General features: G+C 35.1%; 1 protein-coding gene across 6 annotated transcripts in view; it reads right to left on the reverse strand.

Annotated features, from left to right (window-relative positions):
* Positions 1–27,832, reverse strand: part of UBE3A (ubiquitin protein ligase E3A) — a 107,561-nt gene that overhangs the window by 57,974 nt on the left and 21,755 nt on the right. The window contains exons 2-6 of one of the 6 annotated variants that reach the window (XM_036743058.1): positions 15,969–16,033; positions 13,083–13,202; positions 12,579–12,644; positions 11,139–11,347; positions 9,677–9,721 (exon numbers count right to left, since the gene is read on the reverse strand). In XM_036743058.1, coding sequence (XP_036598953.1) covers positions 9,677–9,721; positions 11,139–11,245 — 152 coding nt within the window. In that variant the 5' untranslated portion in view covers positions 11,246–11,347; positions 12,579–12,644; positions 13,083–13,202; positions 15,969–16,033. The remainder of the gene's footprint in view (positions 1–9,676; positions 9,722–11,138; positions 11,348–12,578; positions 12,645–13,082; positions 13,203–15,968; positions 16,034–27,832) is intronic. The other 5 variants (XM_036743060.1, XM_036743057.1, XM_036743061.1 and 2 more) reach the window with 5 other exon arrangements.

Genomic DNA, 27,832 nt, shown 5'->3' on the forward strand with positions numbered 1-27,832 from the left:
GAGAGGTGATGGACTCGAGATACAAGATGAGACACTGCCATATTTTCAAGCATGGCCAATGTATGAATCTATTTTACTAAAGTATATTTAGTTGTTTTAAAGGAGGGCTTTCTTTCTCTCTCTCTCTTTTTTTTGGTGGGGGTAGAGAGTAATGAAGTGAGAGTTATGAGGAAAGAATTATAAAAGAAGAGCAGAGGAACAAAAATGATGCCAAAAACAGAAGACAAATGAAACATTTAAAAAAGCACAGAAGAAAATCATCAGAAGATAGACAAGCAAGGTTAGTACTGGATTACCACATTAACTTAATACATAAGATGTCCCAAAATCTTAGTGCAGTTTTAACCTTTAATAGCTTAAAACTGCAATAAGACCTTTGAGGTGTCCTATTATACTTAAAAAAACAAGCTGAACAGATTCACAGGATAATAGAGGTTCTTCTTTTTTATGTTCTCTGTACACAGAAACGATCATTTTTGTTCAAGTTTCTCAAGTTCATAATTTAAATATTTAAAGAAAATAAGAAAAAGAAAGTTGACACAATATACTGGTTAAAAAATAGCAAAGTTATCAATGCAAGAGATGGGCCAAACAAACTGCAGAAGCAATCAAACACAGTGGGCATATTACTTAAAAACAAAAACTGCTTGGAAACTAGGAAAGCAGTCTGGCAGAAATTAAGTTTAGACCAACATTTTATACCATACACTACAATAATACTACAAAAATAAATACAATATATGATCTAAAAAAGTCATATTATAAACAAAGTAGAGGAGAAAGAAAGGAGATACCTTTCATACATGGCTAGGAGAACAATTCTTATCTAACCAAGGAGGCGAGATGATCATAAAAGATAAAACGAATAATTCTGATTACATAAAACTGAAAAGCTTCTGGCCAAGCTAAGTGAATATAGTTAGAATCAGAAAGGGAAAAAACTGTGTATATCCTTTGATCCAGTAATACCACAGCTAGGTCTGTATCCCAAAGGAATTTAATAGGAGGGTGGGGGGAGGGAGACATATTTGTACAAAAATATTTTAGCAGCTCTTTTTGTGGTGACTAAGAATTAGAAATTAAGGGGATAGCCATCAATTGGTGAATGGTTAAACAAGTTGTAGTATATGATTGTGATGGAAAACTATTGTGTTACAAGAAATGATAAGCGGGATGATTTCAGAAAAATCTGGGAAGATTTACATGAAATGATACAAAGTAAAGTGAGCAGAACCAAGAGAATATTGTACACAATAACAGCAAAACTACACTATGAACAACTGTGAATGACTTAGCTAGTCTCAGCAATACAATGATCTAAGGCAATCCCAAAGGACACATGATGAAAAATGCTACCCACCTACAGAGGAAGAACTGATGTCCTCTGAATACAGGCCAAAGCATACTACTTTTCATTTTCCTTTTTTTTTGTCTGTTTTTCTTGAACAAAATGACTAATTATGGGAATGTTTTACAGGATTGCACATCAGACTGCTTACAGTTTCAGGGAAGGGGGAAGAGATGGGAGGAAGGGATAGAATTTGGAACTCAAAACAAACCAACCAAAAATGTTAAAAATTGTTTTTATGTGTAATCAGAGAAAAAATATTTATACAAATTTATACAAATATATGAGCCATGCCCCAATAGATAAGTAGTCTAAGCTATTAACATGTTGCTCTCAAATGATGAAATGCAAACTTTCAACCACCATGAGGGGAAAAAAATGGTGCAAATAATAAAAGAGATCAAAATTTTAAAAATTCAGAGGTTGCACCTTACACCCATCAGATTATTTAAAAATGACGGAAGAATAAATTAGTGATAACCATTAAGGAAGTTATGGGAGGTCAGGAACACAAGTATACTGTTGGTAGCATTGTAAACTGGTTCAACCATTAAGGAAAACAATTTGGAATTATCCCACAAAACCCGCTAAAACGTATACACCCTCTGACCCAGTAGCAATAACACCACTACTAGGCATATACTGCCAAAGAGACCAAAGACAGAAAATAACAAAAATGTTTAAAGCAGCTCTTTTCTGTAGTGGCAAAGATCTGATCAGCCTCAGCACTCACTTCATCATCACCCTCTACCTCTCTGATTGACGTTATGAAACCTAAAACTCCCCTTAAGGAGGAAACTCAGCTCAGATATCTTATTTCTCACCTAGGTGAACTACTATGGGACTTCTCACACTTCTCTACCATGCATATGCATTAGGTACTACCAGATAGCCTTTGGTGTGTTGGTCTTCCCCCATTAGATTATAAGCTCAAGGCAGCTAGGTGGTAGAGTGGATAGAGCACTAGCCTTAAAGTCAGGAGGACCTGAGTTCAAACCCTGCTTCAGACACTTAGTAGCTGTGTGACCCTGGGCAAATCACTTAACCCTGATTGCCTCAAATTAAAAAAAAAAAGTAAGCTCCTTGAGGGTGCTGTCTTTTTTTCTGCATTTATATCCCCAGTGCTTGGCACAATATATGGCACACATCGGGAGCTTAATATATATTTACTGACAATTGAACTTATTTAGCTTGATATATAAAGTACTTTGAAATACAACCCTAACAGTTCATCATTTCTTATACAATGTGTTTTCTTGTTCTTTTATCTTAAAATGTTTGTATTTAAGTTCTTAAAAAAGAAAATAAAAAATTTAAAGAAAATCAACACAAGCTGACTGAAAAAAATTACTTCTCACTGTTACCTTTAAATAGTGACTAAACTACAAAACATGAAAAGATTTTATTGTATTAGCAAACAAATTCAAGAAAAAATCTTTTTAAACTATGTTGTTTGCTATTTTGTTTAAAAGAAAACTAAACAAAATGACTAGGTGTAAAATTAAACCACTTATGCCTATTCAAAAATCTGAACATGTTAAAATCACAAGTCTTTGCTAGCTCACTTAGCATTGCTACAGATGTGGTAGATGCTACAGATGTACAAATATATATCAATTTTTCATAATTATTATACTATCTCTTACTATTTATTCTTTAGTAGTATTTAAACATGTGTTACCTATTATAAACATTACTTACATACAAATACTGTAAGATGGAAATATAATTATTAAGCCTTGCAAAGACGGCATAACCCGTACACCTAAGGTTAATTATGATCTTATAAGAACTCCTCTTTGTAATATGTCTCTACTACCCTCTATTGGAGAAGAGAGGTATTATTACTCCTGTTTTCTAGGACTTGTGCTTGGACCACTTTCTTTTCTATATCCCATTAAATGTAGAAAGCTTTTATACTTGGATAGTCATGCTGATAATTATACTAATGAAGAACAGTACTGAAACTTATCCAATGTGGAAAAACTATACATGAATTCTATTTTGCCTGGGAATATGTATTTGTAGTGACACTCAATCAATCTATAAGCATTTACTATGTGTACTATTGGCTAGGTACTGTGCAAGGTGCTAGAAATCCACAGAAAAAAATGGAATGACCTTTGACTTCATATGAGCTCCTAGAAATGCTCAATGCTTCAAACAAACCAATGAAGTCACATCACCTATACTGATCTCATAAAAAAAAATAGGGCTAGTTTTCTTCCACATTATAGAAATCTTCTCCTTGGGCTAAAGATATAGCAAAAAGAAAATTATACCAAAAAAGTATTTATGCAAAGCAAAAAATATTATGAACAAGAAGTTGGACCCTATCTTATGTTACTTGCTTGTCCATAAGCCTTAATTTTTTCCTAGATTAAGGTAATTCCTTCATGAAGAAAAATAAGCATTTTCTTACTTTACTGAAATGTAGACATTCACAGTTGCAAAGTTTATTAGGCCAAGTTATTCTGGATTAACAACTTGAAAACCTAAGTTCAAAAAATGATATCAGAAGCACATGAGCAGCTCTAATTAATGTGTTAATAGTTCTTCTAATTGGCTCCTCCTAATCCACCCTGCACCCATGCTTGGAATGCACTCCTCTGAATCTTCTTATCCTTAGCCAAGACTCATATCTCTGTGAAGCCTTTACAGATCTCCCTAAATATCTATTTTGCTTGTCCCTCTTCAAATCACCTTGTATTTACTGGTACAAGAGTGCCGAAACTGGAGAGAGAAGGACCTCAGCTCAAAATGCAGCTTCAGACACTACAAGATGTGTGACCCAGAGCAAGTCACTAAAGTACTTTCAGCCTCAGTTTCCTCATCTGTAAAATGGGGATAATAATAGCACTTATCTCCAACGATGGTTGTGAGGATAAAATGAGATAATATTTGTAAAGTAAACCTTAATGCTTTACGTAAATTCTAGCTATGATGATGATGACGACGATAATCTCTCTGAGAGCTGAGACAGCCTTTTTGTCTTTGTATTTCTACCACATACTTGGGGCTTTCCAACAGTAGGTACTTAGTAAATGTTTGCTGAGCTGAAATGAACTATTAAGCAGGGGATACTTCTCTCACTTTCCATAAAATACTGATTTTAGAAGAGATAAAATACTTTCAAGATTCTGAAATAACTACTAGAGCTCTGAATATAAGTGTTTCTATCTAGCAAAGTCATAAAAATGCTATGTATCAGGATTTCACGAAGGAATTGGGATTTCTGGATGAAAATTACTTAAAACTATACTTTAGGGAGTAATATTTTTACATTACTTTCTTTCAGCAAAAGGTCTGTGTATCTTAATAGCTCAAGTTTTATATGGTATTTAGAAGAGTATCATTTACATACTAAACATTAAAAACTCTGAATGTCTTATTATGATAACAAAAACTTGGTTTCCTTGATACATTTAAATTTGACAGAAACTTCATCTCTTTCCTATCTAATTTTTTACATAAATGATATAATGATGCACACAAAATACTCTAGCTACTAAATACTTGTGGGGAAAGATTAACTTTTAAATACATTTATAGCCATTATGACTACTTATCCAAGGGTATATAAAGAAGAAATGTGTGTTTTCATAGACAAAGGTAGTTGAGATCTAAAATGAGCCTCTGTGTGAATGGCTCAGTGATTCTAACTATGAGTTTCTAAAGTATAGTCTAATAACAGCTCTGACAGTGATTTGGTATGTCATGCCTCATCATTAAGACTTTGATCTAACCTCCAACTTTAGAAACTGAGTTAAGAAACTTGAAAAGAATGTGTGTTGGGAGAAGGAAGACCTGGGTGTACTACTTCCATTACTTTTTTCAGGCTATATACTAGGGGTGTTCTGGTAAATGTTTAACAGGTCTCTGAAAACACATGACATGCTTTTATATTTAAACTGTATTATTAACATTTTCTCCATCATTTTAAGTCTAGACAATCAACAAAACAATATATCAAGCCCTTATTTGTAGCATTTACTAATTTCAAAAGTATAAATATACTAAAAATTAAAATGATAGATTCTAGTAAAGTGATAGGAACTGGCTCCAGCAAACCCCTGCTTTATACCTAATTTATGGATGATAATCACTAAGTGACAGGAGGGAAAGTATTCATACTAATTCCAAATTATTTTCCATTAACTTTTCCATTACTGCCACATTAATATTACTCATTTAATAAAATATTATCTATTTGGCTCACCTCCTGTTCATCCACTCCTATAATCCTACTATCGTTTACACATATAGACGTTTACACATGAATGTTGTGATAATACTTCAAATTCATTTCCAAAACAGAACATGCTTGCCCATGAAACTTAATCCCCCTGTTGATTTCTCTACTTGTCAACTGTCATCATTATTCACCCATTAAAACTTCAGTGTTATATCTGACATTTTTTTCTCTTCCCCATCTCTCACATTCAGAAATTTAACAAGTCCTCTCAATTCTATTTCCATATTTTGCCCACCTACCCCACTGAATTGCTGTCTGAATCTTTCTCAAATCTGCCCTTCCCTTTCAATTTCAACACCACCACGGCGGGAACTCTCATTACCTAATTCCTGCTCTACTGAAAGAGCTTCTTAAAAGGTCTGCCCCTTTCCAAGCTAAAGAGCACTACCGTCATTTAGCTGTCGACTCACAGATTCCTGTTAAGTTCAAATGGGACTTAAGAAATCAAATAGTCCAGTCCCCAGGTGACATCTGCATCCCGTGGAAAGCAGTCCTAACAAGTGACCATTCAGCTTATTGGGCTAATACTAGTTATACCAAGACCTGATCATTTCGTTTTTCTGTTCAAAATCCTTCAATGACTCCCTATTGCCTGGCTAAGTCTCACTACATAGCTAAGGTACCCTCTATGCCACTAAGAATTTCACACTATTTTCCTTCATGTGCTTTCATGCCTCAGGAGTCTCTCTCTCTCTAACCTATCCTCTAAATAACTGCCAGCATAATATTTCTAAAGTATAAAAAGTTAGACCATGTCACTCCACCATGCAATAAACTCCAGTGACTTCCTAACATCTTTAGGATCAAAAAACTTCTCTACTTAGCATTTAATGCCTTTCATAAGATGACTCCAACTTACTTTTTCATTCTCCTTCATGTGTTCTATGATTCACTCAAACCATACACTTGTTGGTGTTCCTCAAAATACTCCTGTCTCTATGATGGATGATGACCACCCCCGCCCCAACTTGGGGTGCATTCCTCCTTACCTCTGTCTCTGACTCCTTCAAAGTTTAGTTTACAAAGTTTACTCCTTCTACATGAGGCTTTTCTAATCCTGCTGCTTCCCTCTCTTTACTATCTTGTATGTATGTAGTCATGTAAATATACTTTTATACGTACACATGTTATCTCCCACAGTGGAAGGCAAGCTCCCTGAGGGTAGAGATTCTTTTTTTTAATCTTTTTATCTCTAGTACCTCACAGTGCCTACATCATTGTTGGTACTTGTTCAAGTTATGACTGACTGATTGATATATGCTACACTATAAACAAATCAAGTTAGTTTCCATCTCTGTACAAATGCATATTCCATGCCTTTGCTTATGTTAATGGCCTAGACCCTAGGCCATCCTTCCTCTATTAAGATCTTATCTATCTTTCAAAACCTTTCTTAAATGCCTTTTCCTCCTACAAACTTCCACTAATCACCCCAATTAGAAATATTTCCTTCCTCCAACCTCAAATCCATTTCACCTGTTCTTATATTCTATTATGTACTACTACATAATGATATAGTATTTTATATTTAGTGTAATTTAGATAATATAGTATTTTACATTTAAATAAAGTGTTATTGCCCTCTTGCTTAGATAATATATTACATGAAGGCCAGGATCATGCTATATCTCAGTCTACCTCAGCACTTGGCACAATGCCTTATACAGTTTAGTAAATTTTAATAAATAGATACTTACTGAATATTTCTTCAGTTTTCAAAGTAAAGAGCATTATTATTGTTTAACTCTAAAATCACAGATTCCTGGGAATTCAGAAATCAGATGGTCCAGGCCCCAGGTGATGTATTCCATTTGAAAACAGCCCTAACAAGTAACCATTCAGAGTGTGTGACAATCTCTACTCGTGGGAGCTCATTACACCTCACGAGGCAATCTTTTCCATTTTTGAATTGTGATATTAGCAAATTTTTTCTTTCCACTAAACCAAAATCTGCAATTTTGTAAATTAAACACAATGGTCCTAATCCTGCTATCCAAGACCAAGCATAGCAAGTTTAATTTCTCTTCCACATGAAGATTTATATTTTACAGGAGTTGGAAATAGCCTTAGAGGTTATCTAGCTCATCTCCCTCTTTCACAAATGTGGTAACTGTGCATGTCTTTTGATACAAGAAGACTAGTTCTTTTTTTTTTAAATTTGATCTTAAAAGAGTCAGCTGATTAACAAGGATAGGAAGTATATGAAAAAACTAGCTGAAATTATATGAACCAGAGGAATATGATGTAAGAAGGCATGGGAAAGGTCTTAGAAAACATGGGGTCCTTTTTGTTTCAGAAAGCTGGTAATTTAGGGATATTCTTCAATCTATAATAATCACTGAATGTGTGATATAAAAGCCACAACCAAAAAGTAATGGACCCAAGATAATTTTATAATGCCTAGACTGACTGAAGAGAATGGCCTCTCTAGTTTGGACAGCTCTAACTATTCATGTTTACCCAGCACTTAAATAACCTGGTCTTGGACATTTTTTCTTCCTATATTTTCTTACGGGAAAGAAAAAAACTGAGAAGCTAAAAAAAAGTTTTGAATAAATTTAATAACTAAGTAAAGCTGTGTACAAGAAAAATAAAGCATATATTCAAATAGCCATGCTGAGCATTCAAATGAAACATTAAGTCAACTGCTTAAAAACTTAGAAATCAGACAATCTTAAAATTGGAGGGACCTTAGAAATCATCTAGTCCAACACCTACCTGAAGCATGAATCTCCCAGTCTCAAGGCACATTTTACATGTGTCTCATCTACTTTTCAGGATATATTAAAAGCTATGTCGCCAGAAGTATGCTTGCTTAAGCTTATGAGAAAGAAAAGAACAAGCAAAAAACTCTTCAACTTTCTGCAGAGACCAAACATAGAAAATTTTATTTGACAAAGAATTCTTTTTTTTTAAAGTTAAAGCAATTGATGGGGTTTAAATACTTATAAAAAATTTGTATCCCCTGCTGTGTTTAAAGTTGATTCTGTCATAAAGAAAAAATTAAATGCAATGAACACAGGACCAGGAGTCAGGCCAGCTCAATTTTAGTCCTGGGCTGGGTATTTCAGCAGCTGGGATTTTATAGATATATCTTCACTAGGCCTCATTTTCCTTGATGGTAAAATGAGGGGGTGGGGGAAGGAGGAAGAGGGGTTGGATTAAATGATCTCTAAGGTCCCATCCAGATTTCAAATTCTATGCTCTATGTCCACACCGCACCCCCCCACTCCCGGCAAGGTACAGGTACTACTCTAACAATAATTATCTCACTTTACATAGTAGTTGTGTTCCTAGAACAGGATATAAGTTAAATCATATGAGATATACTCAAGAAGCTCATTACTTAAAAGCTACAATATAGATTAAAGTGCTTTGAATACTATAAAGCACTATGCAAATGCAAGAAAGCATAATCATTGTTGCTGGTTATAATAACTGAACTCTGTGGTAAATCCTTTTTATAAAGTCAAGAATCTTTTTTCTGATACAATTATTCCCCCTTCATTTATTTTATGAGTTTAAATTTTCATATACAGGTATTTGGTTCTTGTATAGCACACCTGTACTGAATAAAAAATTTTGCCTACCTACCCACTGAATAGCTGTCAGATTCCAGTCTCTCCAGTGGAAGTGGGACTGAAAAGCTGGAAGAGAGAGATGTGAAGAGCTAGAACTACACTTCCACATTTCTGCATTTCTCCCTTCCACCATACAAGTAGGAGGCTGAAGAGACAATAAAATATTCAGGCCACAGAGGAATGAAATGTTATTAAATCTACTACTATCTCTAATTATGAAAAAGTGGAAGGCTCTAGGGGTATCCTAACATCCAGAAGAGGAAAACTTCAGGAAACTTAATGACTTGCAGCTAGAGCTAAGAAGTACAAAGTAGGTAAGCATGTTTCTGCTCAGGGCTATTTTAAGAGCTCATATAAAGTCAATTAATTTTGAAAAAAAATACATTTTATATTTGCTATATTTAAAAAATGTAATAGCTATTTGATACAGTCTATATAAAAATAAACTAATTCTACTAAATTTCCCAAATAATTACTACCAATTTTACTTACATTCGGCTAGCTTCAATGTCGTCAGAGTGAGGTTCTCCTGGTGATCTGTAAAATGTAAGCAAAAAAAATTAAACAAAACATACTACTTTCCAAAATATCTACATATAATTATTTTGGAAGATAACATTTCTCTTAAATTTGGTAATACATTAAACTCTTTGGGTCACAACATATTACTAAAAGCCAAAATTTTCAAATTTATAATACATATTGAAAAAACTCCAACACATGGGAAAAATAAATAAAAGAGGCTGCATACTATAGATTTTTAAAATATAGTTTACCTAATAAAAGCTAGTGTATTATCTTTCTATATTGGTATAAGGAATCCTATATTGGAATAAGGAATCAAAATCTGAGTGAGAAATCAAGATTATGCCTGCAGAACAAAAATTTTCACTAAAAATACACAACTGCAAAGTTTTCTAGGGTCAAGCCTTGACTAACAGCTCTTATAGAATGATTCGCTTATGCATAACCCAAAACTGCAAGTCACTCTAAAAGGAATCCCAGTTGACATGGTAAGTTATCAGCTAATAATATTTTGACCATTCTTATATTTATTCTTATTGACCATTCAATATTGACATTACTTTGGTTTCCTTGTACACATACTAACTAGTGGTGCTAGGAGATACTATTGGCCAGAAGTAAATTTGAATGGTAAGAGAAACTAAACCTTGGATTAAAACTTTGCCGTAGATAGTTGAGAATTGACCACAGGTATTGCGAACCGGTGTTTTTTTTATTATTTTGTTTGTTCAATAGAAGCTATATTGTTTGTTCAATAGAAGCTATATATATATACTTATTTTATCTAGGTATACTCAGAAAGCCAAGTCTACTAAATCAAGCCTTTCTAATTCATTTCTACAGTGCATGAACCTTCCTTACCCTATATATATTGCTGTTAGAAATCAGGCTGAGTTCCAGGAAGTATATTTGCTTTATTAGCAGTTTTAAACCATGTTATAGTATAGTATAATATAAACATTAATTTCCAATACTGGCAAACTCAAAAAAAAATTTTTTTTATAGCAAAGACTAAGTGTTCAAAGGGGCAACAAGTCTTGACCTAGGAATTAACCAGAAAATGAGGAATTGAACTTCGAAATTTTAAAGACATCAGAAGAATCTCAAAATCAGAGCCACCAGGAAAAAAGGACAATTCTGCATTTCCCACTTTTCTTAAAACTATTTTAAAATTACCTCTTTAGTTGACTTTCAAAACTTTTGTTTTCCCTTGTTTGTTCATACTACTGCTAAGAGCAAGAATGCATAAATAGGTCCCAGTTCAATAATTCATTTTAGAATCTTTATACAGTATTATTAAAATTTGAAGTTTAATTAAAAATCACTTTGAGAACTAAACTGATAGCCTGCTGGAGGTGGCAGTGACTTGGCTGTGACACATATGCAAAAATTTCACTCCACCCTCTCCCCCAGGGAGCAAGCAAATCACCTTCGTGACACACCTGGTCTCCACCAGCCTTGTGGGTAAGAACCCCAAGATTGCTTCCAAACTTGTATCTCCCAGACAGAAGTGCTAAAAACTGATGATAACCCCATGTACCAGCTGACTCATTTTTGAAAGTGCGACCCTCCAGCATCAGGTGTCATATTGTAAGGAGGCAGAGCAGGCTTGCAAAACAAAAAATAAACCTGCTGGCACTAAGGGAAGAGAGGCAGATTAGAAGCTTTCAAACACTTAGGCAGCAAAACTTTCAAAATTAACAGGAATGATAAAGGAGGAAAAGAAAAGGAGAGGACCCAGAGAGAACATAGAAAAGGGGAAAAAAAACTGCAAAGGTATAAAGACACAAGCAAGGAGGGAAACAAATCCAAGTCTTAGAAGCAGAGATATTTAAGTGCTGCAGAGACGTGAGACTCTTCTAGAAAAGGATGGATGCTATGTCAATTACCATATAACAAGTACATTCCAATCTAGCTTTAGTGTCTAGCTTTTGGCTCCACTGAGGAAAAGGGTAACTAACATCTAAATAAAACTACTAGGTTCTTCTATTTAATTTGATCTTGGAAACCGACCACTTCACTAATTTATAACATCAAAGTGAAATGCTCAATACCATTTACAAGTGACGAATAATTTAAAATCAATCCAAACTGGGGAAAAGACAAAAAGAGATGAGTAAGAAAGGAAGAACAGATTAATGCCAGTTTCAGTTTCCTAAAATGCCAGTTTCAGAGACTTGGTTTAAATCTTTCATCTAAATGGTTATCCTATATGTCTTTCTAGTCAATACTATAAATGCGATTGTTTTTAATTAAAAGTGAGTATCCACAAAACAAATAGAAAAACTTTCCTTGTAAAAATTTAAGTAAATGGTTTGAGTCAGATATAGATTAGGTTTCTAGTAGTACTGCTTACATTACATTTTATAAATTAATTTTCTAACCCAATAGCAAGACAGGACAGGAAACAAAATTAACAAATTTCCAAGTCAGGTCCAACTTTCAAAAACTGGAGTATCAAGAACCTTGCAATGATATTAAATAATATTCAAACTGTTGTTCATTCAATAGGAAGCTATTCCTTTCATGTCAAGTATTTACAATTGTTAAAGAGTACAACAAAAAAATTTATATATACATATTTATAGATAGACGTATGTATGTGTATATATTTACCAAACTTAGAAAATATGAACAAAGGAAAAAAATTACTTTTGGGGCACTCTCTTACTAAAAATGTTAAGTAAAAAATTACGAAAGATTTTTATTTTAAAAATTTAACAATAAGCAAATTATTTTAGAAATAAAAAATCTCAGAGCAAATGCTCATAACTTTCAGCCTTGATTTGGATTGCAGAACATGTGATCACAAGACACCCATTAATCTGAATACTGCAGCATGAGCTAGCAAATTCAAATGGTGGCTCACTTCCAATAATACTGGGTGCAGCTTCTCCATCCTGCAAGCCACTCCTTCTACCTCCACTGTAACTCTCTAGGAGAGAAAAGTACACTGGTTTTATTAAAGCTGTAAAATCTTCTAGAGTACTCTTTCAATAAAAAGTTCACCAAATAAAAGCCACATTTTAAAGTTTAAACTTCTAATAAGTCTTCTAATATTATTTTTCATAACATTCAGAATTAAACTTTTACTGAGGCATAAACCTGGAATCATTTCCCTACCCAAATACTTTGCTCTGTTGTTTATCCATACGGCCATATAGCGATAGCTGTTACTGACATTTTTAAAGAACGGAAAAGGTAATGATAATTTTTGGAAAGACATGAAAAAAGTAAGTCGTGTTAGGCCCAACACTCTTGACTGTATTTCTACCAACTTTATTTTATTTGTACAACTATCAATAATCATTGCATAATCTTACTGTATAAGAAGATAGCCCACCAAAGACCGTGAAATAACATTCAAAGTTACCTTTTACAAGCTGTGGCCATTCGGTGACATCGAGGTGATCACAGCTTTGAGTCACTGATTAAAAACAGGTTGTCACACCAGTCTAGTTGCTAACTTGAGCTGAGCGTAGGCTTAATAACTCTAATAAAAACAAACTTTCAGTTAGAATTCCTCAGAAGTTAGCATTTCAATCCAATCCAATGTTCAGAGCACTCCTCTTTAAAACTTCTGTCAATTTCTAAATACAGAGTACACCAATTACAATCTTCAGTTTTTCAGAAACAATGATTTATTAAGTATCTGCTAACTAAGTTACTGTAATAAGCACGGAGACAGAAAGATTGCTACAACAAAAATCCTACTTTCAAAGAAATTCCAGTTGAGTGGAAGGCGGAAGGAGAGCCAGGGATGTTGGTATTAGAGGTAGAAGTGGTGGTGGTGGAACATAAACAAACAATTACAAAAAACCAGTATGATAAGCTGACAAATGCAAGGGAGAGGTTCAGGTAAAATGCTAGGAGGTATCTGAGAACAGAAAGAACGTTTTTAGTTCAAGGAAATCAGAAGATAAAACTTACTGGAGGAGGTAGCAACTGAGCTGGGCTTCAAAGGAAGGGAGACAGATATGGGGCTTTTGAGGAGAGGGGGATCCATCCTAGCCATGGGGAAAAGCCATATGCATAGATATAGAGATCAGAGAGGGCAGGAGCTGAATGGGAAATGGAGAACAGTTTAGTTTGTCTGAAATAGCGTACATAAAGGAGGATAATATGAGATAAGGTTGGAAAAGTGGACTGAAGCCATACTGAAGGGTCTTGATTGTAAGGAAAAGAAGGCTCAAATACTCAGCACTCAACGGAAGATTTTTCAGTGAGGTGAACAAAATGATATATCAAGTGAAGGACAGACTGGAGAGGAGGGAGATTACAGGCAGGAACTGCTGAAAGGAACAGATAATAGTTTAGGTAAGAAGAAATAAGGGCTTGAACTCACCCTCAGCAGGATGTGAAATAACGTAAAGAAAGGGAGAGATTGCAGAGGTAGAACCCACAGCATTTAGCAACTAACTTGATGTTAGAGGTGAAAGAGAAACAACGTTTAATAATGATTCCGGTGACTCTGGTTATGACCAGGAAAATGGTTGATACTGCCCACAGAAATGGGTAAGTTAGAGGAAGTGGCAGGTTTTGAGGAAAAGATACTGAGTTCAGTTTGGGACATGTTGCATCTGGGGTGGGTTGGGATATATATATGAAAGGGAATTGGAAATATGGGTCTGGAATTTTGGGGAAGTGAGGGTAGAGATATAGATTTAGAAAATAAATGTATAGAGGTGATAATTCAAGCTACGGTTTTGAAAACTTCTTTTCTTACATTTCTTTTTAATTAAACTAGTCAGTTTATAATTTGCTTACAGCCTGTACATATGAATATGAACACAGGTTCAAAGTACAGGAGATAAGATACAAGCAAAACTTATAGTAGTAAATTAATGAGACCATCATGAACAATGAGATTTTGAAAAAAGTCAATATACCTACGGGAACAATATAAACATATAAATGAATACTGAGGACACACTCGGGAGCCCTTATAGACTATCTTGATTACTTTACGTGGCTTGGACTAGCAAAACTCTTTAGGAAACACTAATTTTGCAAACTATAAAACTTACTGTCCAAAAGCTATACAATTTTCTAAAAAGACACATCAAAATAAACCTGTGTACACACACACACACACCCCTCCCTATATACACTGACCTTCCTTCCCAAACTGACTGTTCACTGACACAGCTGGCCTCATCAGTAACCTTTCAATGGATGTCGTGTCAGAGCTCACAACTACCAGGAGTCCTCATTATACTAGTTCAGGTAGCGTACACAATTCCAAAATACTACTTGAATATGTACCTTAATTGCTTTCTAGTTTCACTCTGCCCCACCAAGCTACAGCAGGCCTATGAGAAAACAGCTCTATAAAGAGCCAACACCTCTAGCCACCTGGAATTGACACGCAGAGTTTGAGAGAAGTTTATGGTGTGGGCCTCAGGGTAAAATGATAAAGCACCTCACTCATGAAATATGATGGGGGGAAAATGGCAGCACTGTACCATTAATATTTCAAGAGGGTTCTAGATGCTGAATGTAAGACTTGTAGACTACAATTATATAAAAGAGGTCACAAAGTCATTCCTAGGCCCCCAGGGAATCTAAGCCTAAGAATCATTATAGATTTAGAACTACAAGGAAATTTCCAATCAAATTTAATATATCTATTCACGCAAGAAATAGGTATATACACCCAGACAGAACTGAGTCTCCTAAGGTTTATAGGGTTCTTATCATACCTACCTCAACAGCAGTTGAAGACTACAGAAAATCTCCAATCAAAACCCTAAGAATTTTCAAGGGTACCTTGTATACAGTCAGACATTTTTTAGAGACTTGAGCACTTGAGGAGTAATATACTCCTTTCCAATCTTTACTCAAGTAGCTACCAGGATCTACTGAGTGGTACCAAAAAGACAACAACATTTTAGATTTAGGAGTTTCAAGTATTTTTCAGTCTGGATTACCTTAACAATGATATACATTAAAATGACAAAAATAATTTACTAAAGAGTAAATGGTTTTGTAATAGCTACAAACATTTTGGGCATTACTAACAATTACCTGTCACATCTCCCTTCTCATTTTATAGTTTGTTTTTTTTTTAATTAAAGAAACTGCTCTGTTCCTGTCCCCTAAGGGTCTGAGCATACAGTACAAAATAGGTATAATAAATATTTTATTTCTATGTCCCATTGTAATTGTGACAATCTTCAAATACTGACACAAACGTAGTTGAGAGCTGATATTGAGATGTTATTTTCATAAGAATATAAAAAAAAAAAAACAAACATACCATATTTCTCTAGTACTTCAGGTGATCTTGTGAATTCTAAAATCAGGCTCCTACAGAATCCTGACCTATAATACAAAAACATGCCTTATTTAAATTTTTGAATCAATAAATCATGATCTTTATTTTCATTATATAAAATGTTTTAAAATAAAATTATCAATACACATTTATTGTATGCAATATGCATTAATATGACTACCATATATTCTATTATTTCTTAAGTTGTCGAATCAGTGTAGTGACAAAACCGAAGTTATAATTCTGGTTGTTGCTCCTGCTGAATGAAAATACACAAGGCCTTAAATATACTACCTAAATCATTACTATGAATTATTTTTAAAATTTATGGTTAAAGTATTTAAAGACTCTGTAATATCTAATACTTCAAATTTTGTTGTTTCAGAAATGTTCTTAATTTCTTTTATTCTCAATTTCTTATAATGGTTAGAGTTCATACACAGAAACTTATCCATTTGCAATTTAGAATATTTATCTCTAAGTGGTCAGATGGGCCACAAGAAACAGTGATTTATAGGTACTAGCTTATGTATCATTTGAAGAAAAAAAATCCAGGTCCAAATAGAAACTGTTTTTCTTCCTGTCTTTCAAAATGAATGTCATTGGTTTTTAAGTTCATTAAAGCAAACTTCTCAGAGCTTAAATGTCTCAGAAGTTCATCGATCTGGGGTTTTTCTCCCCTTTACATTTATTTGCATCAGGGAGTGTTCTATTCTTCTAAGGTGACACTCTGCTTTTGAATGAACCTAAAATTATTTTTTTTGTGGTAGGGCAGGGATTACCTGGCCCTTTAGAAAAAATACTTAATGGAAGAAATTACCTGTCTGACCTATGAATAAGGAATAGTTCTTGAGTAAATAAGAGAGAGAAGTTTACAGGAGATAAAATGGACAATTTTCATTACGTAAAATTAAAAAGGGTTTGCACGAAACATACCAATGTAGCTAAAATTAGAAGAAAAACAGCTAACCGGAGGAAAATCTTTGTAGCAGTTTCTCTGTTAAAGGTTTTATTTCCTAACCTATAGATAGAATATAGTCAAATTTGTAAGAATAACAGCCACTTCCCAATTGATAACTGGTCAAAGGACATGAATAGGCATTTTTCAGAGGAAGATATCCATGCTATCCCTAGCAACAGAATTTTTTAATACTTGAAGATATGTAAATTAGAACAACACTATGGTACTACCTCAAATCCAAAAGATTGGCCAAAAAAAAAAAAAAAAGGAAAATTACAAATGTTGGAGGGCCTGTCTGTGGGAAACTGATACAATGATTGAGCCATTCTGGCAAGCAATTTGTAACTATGCCCCCAAAGCTATTAAACTGTGTGTAACCTTTGACCCAGCAATACTGCTAGGTAGGTCTGTACCTCAGAGATCAAAGAAAGGGGGAAAGGATCCATGTGTACAAAAATATTTATAGCAGCTATTTGTGGTGTCAAAGAATTGGAATCTGAGGGGGTACCCATCAATTTGAGAATGGTTGAACAAGCTATGGTAGATGAATGTGATGGAATATGTTTGTGCTATAAAAGATAAAAAGGATGGTTTCAGAGAAGTCTGGGAAGGACTTTGTATGGACTGATGTAATGTGAAATAAGAATAACCAGAAGCACAATTTTGCAATAACAACAATATTATAATGACAACTTTGGAAGATTTAGGAACTCCAAGCAACACAATAACCAACCGTAATTCCAGAGGACATATGATGAAACATGCTATCACCTCTAGAGAGGTGAAGGGCTTAGAGTGCAGACTGATTCATTTTTGAGACATGCCTAATAGAGGAGCTTGCTTTGCTTGACTTATACGTATTTGTGGTGGCTCTTCTTTCTCTCATCTTCTCAGTGGGTAGGGGAAGTGAAGATAGGAGAGGGAGAATTCGGAACTAAAAAATGAATTATAAAAAATGTTTTAAAAAATTTTAAACCAGAAATAATGCTTACCTATTTGCAAATAGACATGTTTTTGAAACGTGGAGTGTATTAGTGGCAAATTAAAATAATGACGATTTGAAAACTATGGTGTACACTTGACCAGCAAAGACTTCTGGCATTTCAAATGATCAAATTATCAAATGATAAGTTTACTGAAATGTCTTTGGGAGACTTTTTTTAAAGTCTTTTAGGGGCAGCTAGGTGGCGCAGTGAGTAGAGCATTGGCCCTGGAGTCAGGAGGACCTGAGTTCAAATCCAGCCTCAGACACTTGACACATGTACTAGCTGTGTGACCTTGGGCAAGTCACTTAACCCCAATTGCCCTGCCAAAAAAAAAAACCAAAAAAGAAAACTTTTAAAAATTATTCCTCTGGTAACAACTGTTTTATATTGCTCTTTAAAAATGTTTAAGTTCTGTTTAATTAGGGGTGTGTGTGTGTGTGTGTGTGTGTATTTCATGTTCTAGTAAAAAAATGGAGATTCTTGTTAATTAAATGTATTGAGAAAGAAAGAAAAGTCTTTCAAAAAAGGAAAAAAAACCCAACTTTACCTAATCTTGTAAGTAAAGGGGTAGCTATAGTAACAAATTAATGTAAATTTCATTTCATATAACTGCCAACTAAAGTATTCAAATGAAAGGAGGAAGAAGGGCTGAGAAATCATCTAAGGAAAAGATAATCACAGGGTTCTGATAGACATGTCAGTAGCTTTTAACTACTGCTCAACAAACTCCTCATAGCAGCAACTGTATAGAGAAAACATTAGAAGTCTAAAGGAAACTCTCCTCATTTGTCAATTTCTTCCTCCTATACTAACTAGCCAAATGTGGAAAGAACAAGATTTTGAAAAAGCAAAGTAATGCCTACCTTTCTGATCTCCTAATGAGAAAAATAAAGGCTTACTCATACCAGACTGGCTTTGAACCACGGATTTTGTCTAACCCTTCCTTCTGCAGATGGGTAAAATTAAGGCTCAGGGATACTAGCTACCTGTCCAGGGTAGCTCTGCAGGGATACCAGGAGAAGTCCCCAGACAAAAGACAACACTACAAACTATACTGCATCATTCAAAGCCTAAAGACCCAGTACCTTGTTTAAAGCAGGAGAAAATCCAGGAATAACTTAAATGATGAATGAAAACAATTAGGACTAGTGAAAAAGGTACGTTGGTATTTGTTTTCTATGTAACAGTTTATTCTTAAGATCATTTATAGATTTTTTTAAATAAAGCTTTAACTTCATTTTTAAAAAGGAAAACTGACTGGAAAAAACATTCCCAACATTCCTTTGAATTAACCACATCTATAGATATAACAACTCAGACCATAAACAAGTCTCATTTGACGAAGCTTAGCCAAACTACAGATAAAGTATCTAATGGCTCCTGTGGGCTTTGCACACACAAATTTATGATAATCAACATAACTCTATGAATTAACTTACATCCGTCTGCAAACAGATATATGCAAATGAATGTTACTCATACCAAGTTATACCAGAAAAGATCTGTTTCTTTCTGTCCCTCACAGTGTACTAAAGTCCATTTTTGCTAATTAATGTATGGAAGCAACGTGAAGTTTTCATTACAATTTAAAATAATTACAAAATAAATTAATTTTATAATATACCTGGGCCTAATAAAACTAAATCTCTTACCAATGAAATGGGATAAAAATATGGATTGGGTTTCTTTTGTGTCTTAGTTAAAGGCACCCAGAAAAATAAGCAGACTGGTAAGACAGCAAGAGTGAGGGATAATAATGGACAATCCACAGTGGTTTCCCAATTTTTCTGATCACACATCCCAGAAGTGGAAAAAAAAAAAAAAGATGTCCTCCCTGAAACTTCCCCTAAGTGATATTCTTTTTTTGATGGGAAATAAAGCATAGGATATGGGAAGCAAGGTAATGCAGAGGTAGAGAATACAGAAGACAAATAGATGGCAGTGGCCTTAGGGAAATATAACAAAGTTCAGAAGATGGATGAGTTTTGAGAGAAAGACAATATAATCCCAACCTATCCATGCCTGCATATCCCATGCTATATTTCCCATCACAGAAAGAACACCACTTGGGGGAAGTTGGGGGAGGACCCCTGCAGATTACTCACCCAGAAGAGTCTCAAAATAATGAGCCCATCTATTGGATGGACTTCCATAGCCAGAGGAAGACAGGAATACAAAAGTGGGGGTGGGGGGAACCTAAGGAAAGAGTAAAAGGGGTGATCTATATGTGTAGTACTTGTACAGCTAGGTGGTGCAGTAGTTAGAGAGCTGAGTCTGGAGTTAGGAAGACTCATCTTCCTGAGTTCAAATCTATGACCTCTGATACATGACTCTGGGCAAGTCATGGAACTCTGTTGGCCTCAATTTCCTCATCTGTAAAATGAGCTGGAGAAGGAAATAGCAAACCACTCCCATATCTTTGCCAAGAAAACTCCAAATGGAGTCATGAAGAGTCAGATACGACCAAAAACCAACTGAACACCAACACTTCTGTTAGCTATGGGCTGGGGGAAGAAAAGGGGTGGAAAGATCCATCTTCCCAATTACAGATTAATTGATCACATAACCCTTGGAGGTTAAGCTCTGGCCCCCTTGGTATTATTCTATAGTCCTCTGGCGGAACTGGTGCCCACTTTGGAGACCACTGAATCTATACAATGTCAGAAGGCTCCAAGCATACTGTTAGGGTCCACCTTTCTCTTGGAGAATTTGAAGGTGAAAATGGACAAGTAGCTTATAGGATAAAACAGTATGGATGATCTGTGATCTTCAGTCTTGGAGGATGTGCCTATACGGAGAAAGCACCTAAATAAATTTAGAGTTAAAAGCCTGACAAGAATTTTAACGGTTTTCATCAGGGTATGAAATGTTGTGACAACACACCATAAGTGGACTTAAAGAAAAAAGACAAAAGAGAGTCCTCTTCTAACTAAATGGAGAACATCTGTGTTCTCAATCCTATCCTGAGCATCTTCAGACTGCCCCCTCTGGAAGGGTTCTTTTTCTTCTCTAATAAAAGATCCCCTAGCTTGGGGGAGGTGGGGAGAACACCTCCAATTTTAGCCCCTTTGTCTTCTTTAGCTATCATCCTGTTTCTGTCCTATTTACTGAATATTATTTTGACCATTTTGCAAAAAAAGAAACTGAAGCTCAGAGATGTTAAACATCTTGGGCAGAATCACATGACTAATATCTTTGGCAAGATTCAAATTGATGTGTGAAGACATAGCACCCCAAAATTCCAAGTCCAGTGTTCTACCGACTAAACCACAGTACCTCTCAGTGTCTGGGAAGGCACTGGGGAGACAAAAAAATCAGAAGACATCCTCTACCCTTGAGGAGCTTGTATTGTAAGGGAAGACAACAGATAAACATATAGAGAAATAGCAGCCAAGGAAGAGAGCTTTGATCTGGGTGGCCCCAAGGATGGTAAGCTATTACACACCCTTTCCAGAAGTAATGTTACTACCGGTTGGATTGCTGTGCCTAGAGCAAGGGGTAGAGAAGAGGGAGAGACACGGTCTGAGTGGAAAGACGGGCCATGGTTAGGGTTCTTACTTTCCTTTTCCCTTACGAATTTCACAATCATCAACTAACATTCCAGCATATGAAGAAAAACAAGAAGAGTCTATTAAATTGTTACCTTGCATTTATATTGCACAAAACTCTTTTAAAAGTATATATGAAGCTTAATTATTGTATCCCTTTCTGAATTTACTTTCTTCTGTATATTTTTAAAATGTTTTGATACTTATCTCTTTATTTTTTTGTATCTTTATTACTACTATGCTGGTCCCACTTCCCTCCTCCACCAATAGAAGGCTTCCTTGACAAGTAAGTATAATCAAGCAAAACACACCAAAACATTATCTATTGTGAATTCTTAAGGAAAGAACAGATGGGAGAATGGCATTTTAGGAAAACAGATGTAGCAGTAGTGTGAAATATGGACTGGAGTGGATAAAGAATGGAGATAGGGAAACCAAGACCAGATGATTACAGTAGTCCTCAGTGCACTGACCAAAATATACACTTGTTTTTTTGAGGGGCGGAAGGCAGGGCAACTGGCGTTAAGTGATTTGCCCAGGGTCATACAGCTAGTAGGTGCCTCAAGTGTCTGAAGCTGCATTTGAACTCAGGTCCTCCTGACTCCATGGCCAATGCTCTACTCACTGTGCCACCTAGCTGCCCCCCCGAAATATATACTTGTGAAGTGAGTTAAGAATATTGCAAACAACACTTGTTCTCAATAGCTGAAGTGGACTCTTATTGGGCATTCTTTCAAATTGAATGTTTTATCAATTAGAATGTTTGTAATTCACCAACACTACACCTAAACACTAACTTAAATTTTTAAAATATGGATGTCACTTCATTGGTGTGGGGAGCTCATAATAAAGAACTTCCTTTACCAAAGCGGATCGGAAACTTCTCTGCCATTTGTAGTCTTACAGAATTGGTTGGGGCACAAGAGGTTAAGTAGCATGTCCAAGGTCACATGGCCAGTAAATTTCAGAAGTGGAACTTGAATCCAAGTAGGTCTATTTGACTTGTAGGCCAGTTGTCTATTATCTCATGATGAAACATGAACATTTACTTATTGCTAATAAAACATGTGCATTTGATTATAGGTTGATTCTTTGAAAAATAGAAATTTGCTTATTTCCCCGTTAATCAGTCCACTTGATGAAATCGAACGTACTATTCCTTGACCACGCTCAATGACAGTTTACTATACAATAAAGTATAAACGAAGTGGTGAGCAATACAAAAGTAAAAGTGGTATTGGTTTCATGGGATTTAACACAGAAGGCATTTAAGAAAGGTAAAATCAATTTTAAACTAGGTTTTGAAGCTGAAGGCCAAAGGACTGGTAAAGAAGAGTGTGGAGTTGATTCCAGATTTCAGAATGGTGTATCTGTATAGTCAGAGTTACAAGCTGGAAAGGAAGGGATTCAGTGGACATTTGGTTATGTCCTGAAGCTGGAAATAGTGGCGGTTGTAGTGAAGATGGATGTTTGATAGAGTTCTCCTCAAAGTTAGGCAAAGGAGGAAAGAACTGATAAAACATAAAGCCATCACAGGTTCCTGAGCAATAAGTGAACTTTCATGTTGAAATCTTTTAGTAGGAAGCAAGATCACGTGCTAATCTTTAGTCAGAGAACCTGGGTTTATAATCCCACCTTGGACACTGAGTGAGCTGGGGCAAGTACTTAAACGTCCCTGGGACTCAGTCTCCTTATTTTTAACATGAGAGGGTTAGGCTACAGTTTTCCTCCTGTTCTAGGATTTATGATCCTGTAATTCTCTGACCACCAGACTCTTTCACTATTTTAATTCTTCTCCATTCAGAAATACGCTGATTTATAAGTTACTATTTGTTCCCTTTCCATGACAAAACACTAGTCCTCTTTCAATTCAACTGCAAGGCTCTTAAAACAAACACAATAGCCATGGCTGTGGAAACTTGTCAAAGGTTTTTTGGAAGTACACATAAATCAAATCCACTGACCTTTCCCCTTATTCATATCTTCATTTATACCCTTCAAGGAATTTAACAGATTGACATGCCTTCCCCTCATTACAACGTTAGCCACTGGTTAATGCCGGCTAAAGTGTTCAGTAACATTAATCTTTATTATAAAAACTTGTTCTATATGGTAATATACTTTGAGGGTCTAGTGGGTTAACTTTTTTTTCCAGAAATGGGAATTACTTTGGCAATATGACAATTTTCTGGTACAGTGACAGTGTGTAATGACAACTTATATGTTCTGGCCAGCAAGTTCTACAATTTCATCCTCCAATGCCTTCAAAATTATTGCGTGGATGCCATCTGGTCACAATGATGAATGATTTTTTGAGATAATCCTCTGGGCATTTTAGTGTTAGAATTCAAATTAGTTTAGGCTCTTTTCACCTTATGTTACATGAGTTTCAACCCTTATACCCAAAATTATGCCAATTTTTTGTCTACTTTAAGCAAACCTGTCTGCTGGTTTTGCCATGTAAAAATTAAATTTCTTGTAAAATATCTGTGGAGACATTTAAGTCTTCAATTTATAAAAACAGACCTTATAATGTCACAAAATTCATTTAAATTTCTGCATCCAGCAGACACCCTTTGAAAATAAATATTCTTTTGGAAAATCTATTTACAGTTAATATTAATCTCCAAGAAATTGAAGATAATGATTTAAAATAATTAATTGTAGGTGAACTCTATTGTTTCTGCTAAAAGATTAGAAAATGTCTTACCAAAAAATTGTATTTAAGATACTTGCAAACATTTCATTTTTTCCTCACATTTAGTTTTAACCTGTTAGGTACTTATACTTCATTATTCAAAAATATTATTTGTTTTAATTATTATGATCACACTTATCCAATCCTTAATTTTAATCCTGTTAACAGAGACAATGCAAGGAAAAAAAAGGAAAATAAAGGGTAAAGAATTTCATACAAGGAAAAATTTTCTAGAAATATTCAAATATGTCTTATTAGTTTCTTTATGTTTTGTGGACCTTTGGTATTCTTCAAACTCATTTTTCCAGAGCCCTGCAAATGTTTAATGAAGTAAATTTTTTTATTAAAAATTATACTTCCCTCAAACTTTGCACATTTCTGCTAGATCCTGTATAAAATAAACTCACGTAATAAATTTAGAATATAATTTTTGAGACTATTGTCTTCTGATTCCAACTTTCCTGGAAACAATTACAAAAAAAAGAGGCAAATTTTAAAAATCAAAAATTATTATTACTATTAATCTAAGTTAACTGGCCAGGGGCATTCTTCCCCATTGGAGAAGATAACTCCAATCCAACAAAATCCAGTAACAATCACTCTCCATTTTTTAATACACTTTTTATCATTGCTCTGTATGTACTGATATAAGTCTCACAGACTGGGTAAGCATGGATTAGTTCAATTGTAGGAGCAGGATGGACTTCCTATACCAAGGTGAGCTGAAATAAATCAAAATTAAAACCTCAGTGTCATCTACTTAGCCTAATTTGTAACTAAACTGGAACCCTATCTATCTTTTACTACCTATGTTAACCTTTGGGAAGACACTTAACTTCTCTGGGCCTCAGTCTCATCATCTGTAAAATAAGGGAGCTAGACAAGACGGCCTGTACATTTTGTCCGTGCAGCTATAAATCTGTGATCCTGTGTGACCATTTGTAATGAGTATTCATTCAGTTTCTGACAAGACCCTGAGTAAAGGAAATCCATTTACTTCTTGAAACAGCTCATTCCATTTTTGGACAGCTTTAACTATAAGGATTTTTTCTGTCCTAAATATTAAAACATTATGTGAACTATTACTATTTCTCCTCAAATCAATGCTTTGTGAAACACCATATAAACACACATGCTTTAATTATTTAAGAAAAGTACTTTTTAACAATTACTTTCTCATTCAGTTTTGGTAATGTTTTTTTTTTCTTTAACATTACCATAATTTCTGGAAATACACTTGCAATGTTAATGGGACTGGGAAGATCTTTTCCATCCATTAATAGGCCTATGTGACCTGCTTGAGTCACATGAAGTCTGAGTCATGTGGAGCTGGTGGTGGGAGGAGCAGAAAGGGGTGGAGCAGGAAGATGGAGAGAGTTGGACCTTGGAAAAGAGAGAGCAGAGCAGCAGCGTGAGTGAGAGAGGGCTAGATTTTGCTTAAGGGAGCTTGTTTGTGGGGAGACCTGATGGAGGGAAGGCTTGGGGATGGAGATGCCCCCTTCATTGATAATGTGTATACATTTCTTTTTTGCTATGATGGATTTGGCTTTCTGGTATTTGAATAAATGTTTTGGTTTTGTCATCAAAGAAGAGAGTCTGTTGCATTGGCCATGTAACACTACACCCCCTCTCCCCCCCCACACACACCCTGAAGAGCAAGCCCCTTGTAAAGAGGAGTAATTGTCAAGCAAAAACAACAACCTAGTGACATCTGACCACACATGCGACAACCCCCATGCCAAGTTCCCTGGACTCTACTGGAAAGTGGTACATCATCATCTCTCTCCAATTGAGATATTACAAATACTCAGTGTTAAGCTTTGTTTAATGTTTCTTTTCATTTGACATTATTGTCAAATATATATCAACTTTCTTTGGGGACGGGGAGGTGTCACCCCCACAAGATTAACTTAATACTAAAGCAACCAAGTATCAAGACATGTATGTTGACTCAGTTTGGATGATCTTTCAAATTCTTCATAGAATTTCTGCTTCATCATTCTCTGCAACATGACATCACATAAGATGCAACCAGATTCATGCTATCTTCATGCAATGCAGAGAGGATTATGAAATGATGTTTCTTGTTCCCTTAAGAAACAAAATGAAATCTTTTTTTTTCAACTGTAAAAACATGTGAGCCATTCTTCCATTTAGCTAAAACTCCTTTTTGCTTTTTTCTTGTGCAGTAAGCTGGCACATAGCAGGCACTTAACAAGTGTTTTCCATTCCATTTACATGAGAAGAGCAGTACTAAATCAACTTAGTGTGTGCTAGACAAGAAGCTGATATTTTATATACCAGTAGTCAGTTTCCCTCAATGGCTTAAATCTGTGTGATTCTTAGTATCCTGCGGCCCCTTTTCTACCTTATGTCATTGAAGAAGCAGAAGAGGACCGGAAAATGATAGCATTTTTATGTTTCGTATAGTACCACAGCTGAAGGATTCATTTGCTACTGCCCAATTTGCTGATGCTGAGCCTTTCCACGTAAAGGTAGGCTGGTCCTTGGAGTTCAGACAGTCTATTTCTGGGACCACTGTCAAAATGCCTTTCTAGCTAGGCACAACTTGCCAGAGCTTGTAATCTGCTGTTACAACCTTTGAAAACTCGGGGTCATTTCAAGGCTATGATGAAGCACTGGAGTTAGGGCTTTGCTAGAGGTTTATGGATTCTTTCATACATTACAAGATGTGATGATTTTCATATGGCAGTATTTTGTCTTATTTCTTACCAAGAGGGGAAAAGAAAGGATATAGTGTTTATAGTACACACACACACACACACACACACACACACACACACACACACACACACAATTTATTTTGGATCAGTATCCTAAAATAAACGTGGACCCCTTTATTGCACTTTATATAGCATAGGAAGTTCTTTATAATTTTAAATTGTTTGCTACTTGAAACAATCCCATGAGAAGGAACCAAATGAAGTATTATTATCACCAAATTATAGATGACGAGATTAAAGTTTAAAAAGTTTGTGACTTACCCAAAATCATAAGATTAGAAAGTGGCAAAACCAAGCCTAGAAATCAGGTCATGAGATTTCAGAGCCTTTTCCACCACATGCTGCCCACCCTAATCTTACAACAGTTAACAGCTTTTATGCAAACTTAAGAAATGTCTTAGGTCTATAAAACAAATTGCATCTTTTTTAGCTGACAGGAAAAAAAGGGAAATCGCTTCAACTTTATTCATTTTTCTTTTGTATCTCCTTAGTCTACTTACAAGGGTCTATCAAATGAGATAATATTTGTAGAGCACTTAGCACAGTGCCTTGCACACGGAAGCACTTAAGAAACATTTGCTCTCTTAGTCTTTTGTTTATCTGATAAGGACATTTTCTTATGTTATTAAAAACTGTAAGTTAAAAGAAGATGTATACTACTTATTACACAGTTGAATTGCTTCATAAAAGTCATATGTAAATCAAATACTTGTCAAACAAATAAGACACATTTACTACATAAAGAATCCATAAGGTTAACCTTTTTTCAAAACAAAGAATTCATTAATAATATGAATAATCACCCCATTTTCAATGGTAAATACAGAGTTTTGTATATCAAGTTTTCTTAAATTAGAGGTTATAGATAATATTTTAATTTTAAACTATGAATGTCTATGATTTCTCAGA

The sequence above is a fragment of the Trichosurus vulpecula genome, chromosome 2, assembly GCF_011100635.1.
Source record: "Trichosurus vulpecula isolate mTriVul1 chromosome 2, mTriVul1.pri, whole genome shotgun sequence".
In the NCBI taxonomy this organism is placed as follows: Eukaryota; Metazoa; Chordata; class Mammalia; order Diprotodontia; family Phalangeridae; genus Trichosurus; species Trichosurus vulpecula.